This window comes from Phodopus roborovskii, unplaced genomic scaffold (genome assembly GCF_943737965.1).
Source record: "Phodopus roborovskii unplaced genomic scaffold, PHOROB, whole genome shotgun sequence".
Taxonomy (NCBI): domain Eukaryota; kingdom Metazoa; phylum Chordata; class Mammalia; order Rodentia; family Cricetidae; genus Phodopus; species Phodopus roborovskii.
In genome coordinates this window covers 738,015-751,480 of record NW_026126598.1, presented here as the reverse complement: position 1 = coordinate 751,480, position 13,466 = coordinate 738,015, and the positions used below count along the sequence as shown (strand labels likewise).

Below are 13,466 nucleotides of genomic sequence, written 5' to 3'. Positions count from 1 at the left end.
CAGAGCAGTGACAGAGGTTGCTCAGGATGAGCTGGAATCCGGGCAGTGCATTGGGTGGCTTCGGGGATCGAGGACCCTGTGCGATGTAAGCTGCTGTCCTCGAGGCGCCCGCTGAAGAGCAGGGTGGAGAGCCACCGAGTTGGGGTGACCAGGGGGCTTCTAGGTGCCAGGGGCCTTCTGCACGAGCTGGACCTCGGGGTGAGCCCATATCCTGACCCAGTCCCTCTGCAGACAGACTCCGCCCCCTCTTGCAGCAGCCAATGGCCGTGAGCGGTGGCACCCGCTGTCCGGGAGGCGGAGCGCGGCTGGATGAGGCGGAGCAGGGCCGGGGTCGTGGGGGCCGGAGCCCGGGAGGCGGGACCGGAGCTGGGGGCGGAGCTTAGGGATCAGCGGGGCTGCGCACCGGGACCCCCGGGGTCGGAGACGCACGCCCCTCTCCAAGCCCTCGTCGTCTTGTAGCGTCCCCGCGGGGAGGAGCCGACAAGCCGGAGTCACTCGGCATCGCTAAAGTTTGATCTCCTCCCCGGGAGGAGTCTCGGGGCCGCGGTCCCTCCGGGCACTGGGCACCACCCGCCACCCAGGCCGGGACCTGCGTCTCCATCGCTCGGTATCGGAGCTGCAAGGCGGGAGGCGCCGCGGGCCTGCGCACGCGCCGCCGCCCTCGCCATCCTCCCCGCGGTGCTCCAGCCCTCCCCCCCAGACCCCCAAGTTCACGAGTTACGCGAGTGGACGGGCGGCGCGGGGCCCGCGCGGGGCCATGGAGGAGCCGCTAGGGTCGCCGCCCGCCGCCCTGTCGGCGCTGGAGAAGAATGTGGCGGAGCTGACCGTCATGGACGTGTACGACATCGCGTCGCTCGTGGGCCACGAGTTCGAGAGGGTCATCGACCAACACGGCTGCGAGGCCATCGCGCGCCTCATGCCCAAGGTCGTGAGGGTCCTGGAGATTCTCGAGGTGCTGGTGAGCCGGCACCACGTCGCTCCCGAGCTGGACGAACTGCGCCTGGAGCTGGACCGACTGCGTGTGGAGAGGATGGACCGCATTGAGAAGGAGCGCAAGCATCAGAAGGTGGGCGGAGGCCTTAGTCTGCCGGTCCGGGCAAGGGGCTCCAACTCCGTGGGTGCCATTCGATTCAGGGCAACCGCTAGTTTCCGTGTGGATAAATGTACACAGTGCCTAGAGTAGGAAAGAATATACAGGATGAAGGAGAGAGAGAGGCCCCGTCCTCTTGGCCCAGCTTGTAGCACTGAGTATCTGTGTGACCTTGGGTAACTTGCAGAGGTTCTCTGTGCTTTGTCTCCTAGTCTGTCCAGTGGTGATTACAATAGAATCCACCTACGAGGATCAAATGGGATGCAGTGGGCACAGTGCTTAGTATTATTTTATTCCAGGAAGGAAGTCAGTCCCCACCCACCTTTGTGACCAAGGTATGACACCCGATGACCAGTCTATCTTAAGTCCCTCCAGAGAGAGAGAGCCCTCAGAGTGAGCGCCAGTCCTGAGTCCCCACCCCAGACTATGGGCTTCATAGTCGCAACTTTCTTCCCCGTTCCCCATCTTATTCACCTGTACCCGAGGTGCCTTCCCGACCTTGATCTGTCTTTAAATTCTTTTACAACTGTATAGTGAGGATTTTCTTGATTTTTTTTTTTTTTTTCGGATGGGGGAGCGGAGGGTCCAGATGCAGAGGGATGTACCCCAGGTTCCCGACGCTCTTGGGAGAGAGATACTTCCCGGGGTCTTCTCCAGTCATCTTAAATAGCTGCAAGTGGCTTTCAGGCCCTCCAGAGCAGTCGTCTCTGTCTTTGGAAGACCAGACCAGACCAGACTAACTGCCTGGGGTGGGGAAGTGGGAGACTTGTGGTTTCCTGCCCAAACCTCAGCCTGAGCCGCTTTTGTCGGACAACTCCGACCAGAGATGGGAGGAAACTCCTTTCCTCTGGATACTGGAACCTGTTCTGGCTTGCTGTGTGGCCTCAGGAAGTTTGGTTGGCCTCTCTGAAACTCCCTGGCAGCCCGTCCTCTATTGTGTATTGTTGGGATGGATCTTAAATTGTCTAGACAAAAGTCAAAACTAGGTGTTCGGCCTCACCCTGAGGACAGACCTTGGGTATGTGTGTCTGGCCTGGCTGTGTTTATCTCTCCTCCTCCCCTTACCCCCCCCCCCCCCCGTGCCCTGGGGTCAGGAAGGAAACTGAGCTCCTCAGAGTCAACTGCATTTCCAGGGTCACACTTGGAGCCGGAAAGCGCCTCCCTCAGTCCTGTAATTAATTTCCAGAATCTCAGGATCACTGGGACATCGGAGCCAGACAGCCTGGTTTAAAACCCCACAAGTTGGCGGGCAGATCCGGCAGACCGCTGTCCTCTTTGTGCCATGGTGTCATCCGCTATCATGGGGTAATCGTCCCCACCCTGGAGGACAGTGATGAGCACTGGGTTGGGGCACAGGCCAGAGCCTGGGGCCAGCAAGCAAGATGGTCCAGTGGGTAAAGGAGTTTGTCACTGGAGGCCCAAGGCTCAGAGGTGCTGATTCTGGGTAGACAGCCTGAGATGCCCCCAAACGAGGCATTTCTACTCTCCCCTCCAGATATCCCACCTCTCCTGGAGGGGCCCCAGGATGGAGATCCCTGCCATCAGGCTGAACCCTGACTACGGGCTCAAGCCGGGTGTCTGCCAGAAGTCCTGCTGGCACTTTTTCATGTCTCCTCCCAGTGCTTTATTTCTGCTGTGCCTTGGCCGGGCCATCACAGGTCACCAAAGTCATCAGATGGAATTCTCAGCTGCACTTGTTACTTCAGAATGTTACCAGCTACAGCCAGGAAGTCAGCACCAGCGCTTGTTTGTAAACAGCTGGGATGGAATCCCTCCCCCGGAGGCCAGGCCTCCTCTACTGGCTTGTGCTTTTATTTAAGGTCAGAACAAGCCCATCAGATCTCTTCTACAACCAAAGGCTCTTCAAGCTATTTTTTTTTTTCCTACAAAGACCTCAGCAGCCCTTGATCTGCCCTCAGCTCTCCCTCTTTCCTTCTCTCTCTGTAAACATGGCTTCAGAATGGCTGTATCCTAGCCTTCTGCAGACACATAGACTTACTCCACTGGGCTCATCACTCAGCCCCAGGCCACTGGCCCACGGTTCTGTCTGATTATGCAGTGTACAACCCTATGGACATGCCATGGTGTGCAAAGTACTCTCCTGGGTGGTGTGGGCAGTAGCAAGCAGAGGGAAGCCAAGAAAGGTTCTCGAGTCAGGCAGCAGCAGGCAGGTGGCAGAATACAGACAGCAGGGGCTCTGTGGGTATGCCTGTGTGGAACACAGTCTGTGTCATTCACTCAGACATCATATGGCTATAGTTTTAAAGCTGGGGATTCAACCCAGGGCCTTATTCACGTTAAGCAAGCCCTCTCTACCTACACTCCTCACCTCCAAATCCCTTATGTACTTCCATGTTCCAGGTGGGGACTTGGGGACCCAGGTGAAGGTCTGGCCTGCAGTTCTGGGGCCATGCCATTCCGCAACAAAAGAAAGTGCCGTGCTAAGAGGAAACATGTGATGTTCTTTTAACACAGAGAATGGAAACCAATATACCGATGACACTTTCCGTTCTCTGTGTTTTATGCTGGATTCAGCATAAAAATTGCTCTTTTCAAGTTTTTCTGTGTTACTGCAGGGCCTCAAGCGTGCTGGACAGATGTTCCTCTACCACCCCGGTATAAGAATTATTTGAGTGTTTATTATTTAATTTTAGTTTATATGTGTAAGTGCTTTTGCCTGCAGGTATGTCTGTGAACCACATGCTCTGTCCCACAGAGGCCAGGAGAGGGTGACTGATGTCACAGACGGTTGTGAGTTGATATGTGGGTGCTGGGAATTGAGCCTGGTCCTCTGGAAGAGCAGCCTGTGCTCTTGGCCACTGAGCCAGCTCTCCAGACTCATTAATATTTTTTAACTTTTTTTTTTTTTTTTTGGAACAGGGTCTTTCTGAAATTCTGGCTAGCCTGGAACTCTTCTGTTGACCAGGCTGGACTTGAACTCACAGAGATCCATCCACCTGCCTCTGCCTCCCTAGGATTAAAGGTGTGTGCCACTATGCCTACCCTGTATACAATTTTTATTCTTTTATTTTTGAGGCAGGCTCTGATGTATCCCAGGCCAGCATAGGACTTGTTATACATTAGAGGATGACCTTGAACCTCTCATCCTCCTGCTTCTACCTCGCTGGTTCTGGAAGTACTGGTGTGGACCACTGGGCCTAATTCCTACAGTGCTGGGAATGGAACCCAGGGCCGTGTGCATGCTGGGCAAGCTCTCCACTTACTGAGCCATAGCCTCATGTGCCGGTTCCTTTTGTTTTTTTTTAAGTCAAAAACTCATTTGTTTGTTTATTTGTTTATTTATGGCCAGGAGCTACACACATGGAAGTCAGAGGACAAAGCACAGGAGTCACTTGTGTCCCTCTACCATGTGGGTCCCTGATCAAGTCAGGCCTGATGAGACAACTTACCTGGCCCCCATCCGTCTCGTAACCTCACGTTTTGAAATCCAGCACGTATATTTAAAAACAAGCAGAGATGATGATTAAATACCAGGGAGGAGGTGAAGCAGGGAACTCTGGAACTCTGATGGAGATTGTCTAGGTGGCGGGCTGTCAGGGAAGTTCTTGATGAGACACTGCCTGAGCTCAGGGCTGGCCGAAGTGAGAAGCCAGCCACGGAGATGTCCTGCAGGGAGGCCCCCACCCATGAGCGCACACGTGCACGCGCACACACACACACACACACACACACACACACACACACACACACACACGTAATTAAAAAGAAATCTTCAAAGAAAAAAAAATGGGCTGGACTGTGGCTCAGTTGGTAGAGTGCTTGCCTAACTAGCATCTATGAGGGCCTGGGTTCGATTCCCAGCACCGTAGAAACCAGACACGGTGTATCTATAATCCCAACACTGGGGAAGTGAAGGAAGAGAAGCAGAATGTCAAGGCCAACCTCATCTACTTAGGGAGTTTGAGGCCAACCTGGGTTACATGAGAGGAAAGCAAAACCACCTGTGACTAAAATCTGTATTCCTCTCCTGTGGCCGCTATAACTCATGGCTCCAAGAAAGGGAAATGTGTTGTTTTACTGGGGTATTCATGCAGGGGTGCACCAAGGTACAGTGGAGCAAGGAACCATGGGTAATGCCAGAAAACACCGATGTAGATGGGATTACACTCAACAGCTGGACCTGGTGGTGCGTTTGTCAGGCGGAGGCAGGGGAATGGCAAGCTTCAGGCCAGCCTGGGTAACTTAGTGATGCTCCGTCTCAAAAACACACAAAGGGCTGGGGGGGGGGCTGGTGCTTGAGGTATGCAAGGCCCTGGGCACTGTCCCAGCACCAAAACCTATAACATTAGGAAGTAAAATCAAGGTGTCAGGAAGGCTCCATTGGTTTCAGGCCTTCTAGGGGAAACCTGTTTCTTTGCGTTTTTCAGCTTCTACTGACTGCATCCCCTGGCTTGTGGTCCCTTCCTTCATCCTCAGAGCCAGCACGTAATGTCTTCCAGGTGCTAACCTATGCCACATCCTCTCTCACTCTGACCCATGCTGACTTTACAAGGACTCTATGATCACATATACCCACCAGATCTTTTGCTGTAGAAGGTGACATATTGTTAGGTTCTGGGGACTAGCATGAGGATGTTTTTGTATGGGCCATGGTTCCATTTGTTTAGCTGATTACTCCTAATAGACACTTGGGCCACTTTGTGTTCAGCCTGTCCCAGCTGGGGACAGAGGAAAGATATGGCCCGGTTTCCAGGCCACCCCTGTGTGCAGGAAAGTCTGACTATTACTCCATCACTTCCCTGCCTGACAGGACACTTGACTCCCCTTGTGACCTTGAACCACCTGTAGGTGTACATAGTCACAGCCTCTCATTTGCTCAGGGCCACGGTTTCCTGACAGAAGAGATGGCATGGGGCACCTTCTCTGGGAGATGAGAGAGGGAGGGTGGTGCTGGATGTTCAGCCCCCTAGCCAGCCTGTGACAGACTGTAGGAAATGAGGGCTGGCCACAGCCTGACTGTGCAGACACTTTGGTGTGCCTAGCACCATTTTAAACCCTTTCCATCCAGTTGACTGCCTCATGGTCCCAACAGTCCCCAAAAGGGACGTACTGTTATCATTTCTTGGGCACCCAAGGTTTAAAGAACTTACCCAAGATCAGCTAGGGACTGAGTTTAAGCCTGAGTTGGTGTATCCAGGCCTGGTGGTAGAAGCCTATCATACCAGCTACATGGGAGGCTGAGGCAGGAGAATCAAAACAAGGTCTGCCTGGATGTGAGATGTCATTCTGTAACTATGTTTCTCTATTGGTTAGTGAATAAAGCACTGTTAGCCAATAGGAAAGCAAGATAGGTGGGACTAGGAAACTAGGAGGATTCTGGGAGAGGTAGTAGAGGAGATTCAAGATGTAGAGACTTGAGAGAGAAGCAGTCCAGACCTTCTCTCCGGTAAGATAAGACCATGCAGAAATAGATGAATAGAATGGGTTAATATTTAAGGGAGAACTAGCCAACAAGAAACACTAGTAACAGGTCAACAGCTTTATATCTAATACATGTCTCTGCGTGTTATTTGGGGGCAGACGTGGCTGTGGGGCCAGGCTGGTAGAAAAACTGCATGTAATACTGCCTGTGCTACAAAGTGAGTGCAAGGGCAGCTTGGACAACTCATTATTATTATTATTATTATTATTATTATTATTATTATTATTATTAAAGACCATATCTGAAAAGAGATCTGCAGATGTGGCTCAGTGATAGAGTCCCTGCCTAGTATCCCCCAGTGAGGGGTGGGGGTGTGGCTCAGTAGTAGAGTCTCTGCCTAGAATCTCCCAGTGAGGGGCTGGGGATATGGCTCAGTGGTAGAGCATCTGCCTAGAATCCCCCAGTGAGGGATGGGGGTGTGGCTCAGTGGTAGAGTATCTGCCTAGAATCCCCCAGTGAGGGATGGGGGTGTGGCTCAGTGGTAGAGTCTCTGCCTAGAATCCCCCAGTGAGGGGTGGGGGTGAGGCTCAGTGGGACAATACTTACCTAGCTAGCGTGAGGCCCTGGTTTCCATTCCCAGTACCTCAAACAAGCAAGCTTGTGTTGACAGGATGCAAAGTGCTGTCCTTGAACTTGGGTTGTATCCAAAGCCACCATGGTGCTCCCGGCCTGGACCATGCCTCTGAGTGATTGTTTTGATGTTCACAGTTGTATAGACTTGAGAGTGTTTGCATTGCCTGTGAAGAGGAACCTGTGCACACTAATTGTCACTCCTGGTGCCTCTCAGAGCTCTGGCCAGAAGCCCCAGGTTACCTCTGTCCCTGTGGAATTGCCGACTGTGTGACCTTTTTTACCTGGCTTCTCTTCTTAGTAGCTGGGGTTGGCATTAGCAATATTTCATTCTTTTTATGCCTGGATAATAGCGCATTGTGGGGATAGGTCAGTTTTGTTTCTGCCTTCCTGGGCTAGTGAACTCTGTCTGGCTTTTTTCTGGAACGTTGCTATAGACCAGCAGTTCTTAACCCGTGGGGGTGGGACTATGACGTGGGTGGGGGGTTGCCTAACACCTTTGAAAAACATAGATATTTACATTAGAATTTGTAACAGTAGCAAAATTACGGTAATGAAGTAGCCACAATAGTAATGTTATGTTTGGGGGGGGGGTCACCACAACACGAGAAACTGTATTGAAGGGTTGAAGGTTTGGGAACGTTGAGAACCACTGCTATAGACCCTGCATGCAAAGATGGTCATGTGAGTGTAGCCTGTCTTTTCTGCATCTTTTTTTTGGGGGGTCCCAGGCTGGCCCCTAATTCACCCCAAGTCTCAGCTGCTGCTGCTTTTTCCTCCTCCTCCTTTTCCCCCAAACAGGGTTTCTCTGTGTATCCCTGGCTGTCCTAGAACTCACTCTGTAGACCAGGCTGGCCTCAAACTCAGAATTCTGCCTGCCTCTGCCTCCAGAGTGCTGGGTTTGAAGTCATGTACCCCAACTGCCCTGGCTATTTTTTTTCCAGACAGGGTTTCTCTGTGGCTTTGGAAGCTATCCTGGAACTTGCTCTGTCGACCAGGCTGGCCTTGAACTCACAGAGAACAACCTGCCTCTGCCTCCCTAGTGCTGGGATTAAAGTCATGCGCCACCAATGCCCAGCTATATTTTTTAAAAAAATAATGGAATGCTTCACAGAGCCACATAGGGTCTGGGTCCTCATGACGTCGGTGCACACGTCAGCACAAGAGGCCGTATGTGGCTCTGTGTGCCAGCTGCCCGAGGCCCACTTCTCTTGGGGGGAAGGGGGTGGCTCCAAGTCCCAAAAAGAGAGTAGTTCTCCAGATGAGCAGGTGGGATCTGGGTGGCTCTGACCCTGCTGAGACTTTTTCTGTCCCCCCTTCAGGAGCTGGAGCTGGTGGAGGATGTGTGGCGGGGCGAGGCACAGGACCTCCTGTCCCAGATTGCCCAGCTGCAAGAGGAGAATAAACAACTGATGACCAACCTCAACCACAAGGACATGGGCTTCTCTGAGGAGGAGTTTCAGAAGCAGGAAGGTGAGACACTCCATCCCAGTGACCCCCATGACCACGCAGGCCGCTGCCTCTGTTCTGGGGCCTTTGTGCCCGTGGGCAGGTGGAGTCATATCTAGACTCAGAAATGACTTAGGTCCAGATGAGATGTTGATGTGAACTCAATTAGCTGTCACAGTTTTCTGCCTTCCTACATGATTCCTCTGGGCCCTGGGACACACTGGACAAGCCAGACCCTGGCCACTTGAAACTTTGTTTTAGCATAGAGAGATAGGCAGTAAGTATTTGAACATTAAATAGATGTCTTATTTTGATATATGGCAGCTGACAGTATATGAGAACTGAGATGGGGCAAAGGGTAGCAATCTGAAGTGGCTTTGCGTCCAGCCATCGGGGTGGTCCCAGTTCAGCCCTAATGAAGTGGTACATTGAGTCTCACATTAGTGCCATGAATAGTTGGCACAAGCCAAGGCCCTGGGGTAAGAGTGTCTGAGGGAAACTTAGAAGGCCAAGGTAAGAGAAGACGGTCCAGGCCGATGAGGCCTGGAGATAAGATCAGAGGTCCAAGAACAATCTGTGTTTGAAGAAATTTCAGGCTGTGGTCACAGGACAGGATGAGTAGCAAGCACATGGGAATAGTAGTTCTGATTTGATTGGCACTGGAGGCCATCAACTGCCATCTGTCCCATGAACTTACCTGGGACCTTCATACCTAACTCTCTCCTGGGGCTGGGAAAACAAGAATAGACAGTGGAGTTTGGTCTGCGCCCTTGTGAGCTGCATCTGCTCTGCATAGCCCTCAGCCTTCCCTTGACATGAGATCCTGTCTCTTGTAGCTGACCCCAGGGAATGGTATCTCAGATTTATCTCTTTCTTATTTGTTTCTTTTGTTTTCTTGAGACAGTGTTTCTCTGTGTAACAGCTCTGGCTGTCCTGGAACTCATTCTGTAGACCAGGCTGGCCTCAGATTCCCAGGGATGATGCCCCTGCCTCTGCCTCCCGAGTGCTAGGAGCAAAGGCACACGCCCCCATTACCGGACTTCTTTTTGCAGGGTCTCACTGTGTAGCCCCGGCTTTCCTGGACTTGCTATTCAGACCAGGCTAGCCTCCAACTCACAGTGCTCTGCCTCTTGAGTGCTGGGATCAAAGGTGTGCACTGCTACACCTGGCTGCAGGCTCTTCAGCCTAAGCAAACCCTTGGCTATCCACATAAAGCCCCGCCCCCTGGTTTGATGGACAAGAGTAGATTGGCATGAGGGCCCTGTAGAATTTGTGGTTACAACTTTGAGGGGATAAAGTGTAGAGGTGGAGATGTGACTCAGTTGTCAGAGTCCTTTCATAGTAAGCATGAGGCGCTGGGTTGGATCCCAGGCATTGCATACATTGGGTGTAGCGACGTACACCTGTAATCCCAGCGCTCGGGAGGCAGAGGCAGGCAGATCTCTCCGAGTTCAAGGCCAGGCTGGTCTACACAGTGAGTTCCAGGACAGTTTGGGCTGCACAGAGAAATCTTGTCTCGGAAAAAAAGTAAAAGTAATAAAATAAATTAAAAAAGAACAGACAAGGACTAGTAAGATGGCTCCGGGGGCACAGTGCTTTTGGCTAAGCCTGACAACATGGGTTTAACCCCCAGGTCCCACATGGTAAAGGGAAAGAATGGACTCTTGAGCATTGAACTCTGACTTCCCCACAATTAAGCATGACAGGTGCGCACGCGCGCGCGCGCACACACACGTAGACATACACAGGGAGACACACACAAATAAATGTAATGAAATTCAAAACAAATTTAATAAGGTACTGATAAGAACTGAAGGAAAAACAAAAAATGCACAGTTGGATCCTGGTCTGGAATTCTCTTCTCCTGGGTGTCACAACTTTGTGGAGACGTTTGGAGTTACTGAGTAGGTGGTCTCTGGAGCCAGACCACACAGCTGACTCTTGACCCCAGCACTGACTTGCCACAGACTCACAAGACCTTTGTGTGCCTCTGTTGCCCAGTTTGAAAGGGAGAAAGAGGTAGTGGTACCTCTGTTGTAAGTTTGTCTGCCTTCATACTTAATGTTTTCAAGATCTCGCTATATTTTAGCCATGTCAGTGGTTTCTCTGTCTCTTTTCATAGCTGCATATTATTCTGTTTTGTGACCGGGCCATGTCTTGACATTCGTCCACAGAGGGGGCTTTCCAGTTGTATCCACTTTTTGACTGCTGTGAATATCTTTTGGGTGCTTGTGGGGAGTCCTGGTTTCAGCTGTATGGGGTCCGTGTCTAGGAACTGAATTGTGGGATCATTTTGGGGGGTGTTGAGACAGGGTTTCTCTGTGTCGCTGTGTATGCTGGCCTGGAGCTCAGAGAGATCTGCCTGCCTCCGCCTTTATTTAGTCCGAGTGCTGGGACTAAAGGTGTGTACCACCACCACCCGGTCCGAATCATTTATTTAGGAAATAAATCTTGGGTTTGCCTATGATAGTCGTACCATGTACCCAGAGGCTTCTGGGGGTTGTTCTGGGAACCCTGCTGCCCAATCTAGCGAAGCCTCAGCGGCCTCAGGTGGCTCTGAGCTGCTTTCCCTCAGGCAGGGTGGTTCTGCCCTTGCAGCTTTCCCAATCCTTGCTCACTGTGGACCAGGGTAAGGTGTGCACAGGAAATACACTGAGCATTGAGTGCGCCAGCTTCCATGGGACCAGCTGGGGAGCTGCCTGTGCTCACAGCCCCCACCCGAGCGTGGCAGGCGGATGCCAGGCTGCCTTCAAGGTTATTTTTATTTTGTGGGGAAACCATGGGAACACAGCAGGGACCAAGTGTTCCCCACCTACTAGAGGGACAGGCATGGGACAGGCAGTGCGCTGGGGTAAAGAGGGCAGGTGCTGGTGACCTTGAGTCCTAGTCAAGAGTGACATGCAGCAGGGTGGGGGTGGGGGAGACAAGGGCCATCTGAGGACTTGGTGCAGGGGTCAGATGAGCAGGTGAGCCAGGGGAGGAGGGCTCAGAGGGCCTGTTCGTACCTGGGCCACAGGATTTCTGAGTAGGGGCAGGTGTGTTCAGGTCTCTTATCTCGCCACAGAAACCTTATGGATTAAACCCCCCCCCCCAGGGCTGGAGCAATGGCTCAGTGGTTAAGAGCCCTGGCTACTTTTCCAGGAGGACCCATGTTCAATTCCCAGTACCCACATGGCAGCTCATAACTATCTATAATTTGGGCTAGAGAAATGGCTCGGAGGTTAAGAGCACTGGCTGTTCTTCCAAAGGTCCTGAGTTCAATTCCCAGCAACCATATGGTGGCTCACAACCATCCATAATGAGATCTGGTGCCCTCTTCCGACATGCAGGCAGGCAGAATGCTGTATGGATAATTAATAAATAAATCTTTAAAACAAACAAACTGTAACTCCAAGATGACCTGACAGCCTCACACAGACAGACATGCAGGCAAAACACCAATGCACATAAAATAAAAATAAGTAATTGGGGGGAAAATCCCCTCTGGCTCTCACCTTTAATCTCAGCACTTGGGAAGCAGAGGCAGGCGGGTCTCTGTGAGTTTGAGGCCAGCCTGGTCTACAGATGGAGTCACAGGGCAGACAGGGCTACACAGAAAGACTCTGTTTTGGAAAAATGAAAACAAAACAGAAATCCCCTCTGGATGTCTCTGGGAATCTGCCCAGCTAGAGAGCTGTTAGCACACAGGGCTGCGAGTAGAGTGTCCAGCACAGGCAGAAGGGGTACAGAGGGGCGAGTGTGGATGTGCCAATGGTCCTTGGGCTCTGGGGCGTGACTTTGTCACCAGGAATGGAGCAAAGCTGACCACACGGTCATTTTTATTTGTTTTATTTATTTATTTTTCCTTTCTTTTTTCAAGACAGGGTATCTCTATGTAACAGCCCTGGCTGTCCTGGAACTTGCTTTGTAGACCAGGCCGGCCTTGAACTCACTGTGATCTGCCTGCTTCTGCCTCCAAAGTTCTGGGATTAAAGGCGTGCGCCACCACGCCCTACTTCATCAAATGCCTGAGAAGCACCTCATGTGGGGGAGGCCAGCTGCTCAGTACCTTGCCTGCCTCGGTGATGGTCCACTGGGGTAGTGCAGCTGTCCTGGCTGCTCTCCAAATGCTATGTCCTAGCGGCTTTGTGTGCGTGCGTGTTGGCTCTACAGTGGCTTACAGTGGCAGTGCGAACTTGGAGACTAAACCCTAGGTCACCGTGTGGGATCACGTCTGTCATGCCCCGTGTTGTTATTGTCAGGTGCTGTGACAGTGAGGCGGTGGGGGGAAATATTTCCTGCTGGGGGAGGGGGAGCTACTGTACAGAGAGGGGCCGATGAGAAGAGTCCTCTGCTCGGGGATCGCAGGGAGGTCAGAATTCAGAGCCGCGGGCAGTGGGACAAGACAGGGAAAGATGGCGAGGCAGGAATGTTCTCCTCGAGACAGAAGGCAGGGGCAGGCACCGGGGTGTATGGAGGGTCCATGGGACACTTAGGGGAGAGCCCTGACCCGCTTACAGTACGACACGATGTGGGACTTAAGCCAAGGGGAGGGGGCTCACCCCCCAGTCTCACCTTCACCCAGGCATGTCAGAACGTGAGCGGCAGGTGATGAAGAGGCTGAAGGAAGTGGTGGATAAGCAGAGGGATGAGATCCGAGCCAAGGACAGGGAGCTGGGCCTGAAGAATGAGGACGTCGAGGCTGTAAGTGACCGACGCTAATCGGACGGCTGCAACAAGAGCCAGGGCCCTCTGTTCACAAACCATGGGAGGGGGCTGGAGAGGTGGCTTGGTGGTTAAGAGCACTGGCTGCTCTTCCAAAGGAGTTGACTTCAATGACCAACTCCAGCATCAGGAGATCTGACACCTTCTTCCGGCCTTCATAGGCACCAGGCACATATGTGGCGCACAGACATACACATAGGCAAAACACAC

At 52.3% G+C, this 13,466-nt stretch overlaps 1 protein-coding gene across 4 annotated transcripts in view; it reads left to right on the top strand.

Annotated features, from left to right (window-relative positions):
- The first annotated feature begins 303 nt into the window (after positions 1–303).
- Rilpl1 (Rab interacting lysosomal protein like 1) overlaps positions 304–13,466 on the top strand; it is a 33,706-nt gene continuing 20,543 nt past the window's right edge. For 2 of the 4 annotated variants that reach the window (XM_051204824.1, XM_051204825.1), the window contains exons 1-3: positions 304–1,066; positions 8,426–8,576; positions 13,117–13,235. In XM_051204824.1, the coding sequence (XP_051060781.1) occupies positions 758–1,066; positions 8,426–8,576; positions 13,117–13,235 (579 nt within the window). In that variant the 5' untranslated portion in view covers positions 304–757. The remainder of the gene's footprint in view (positions 1,067–8,425; positions 8,577–13,116; positions 13,236–13,466) is intronic. The other 2 variants (XM_051204822.1, XM_051204823.1) reach the window with 2 other exon arrangements.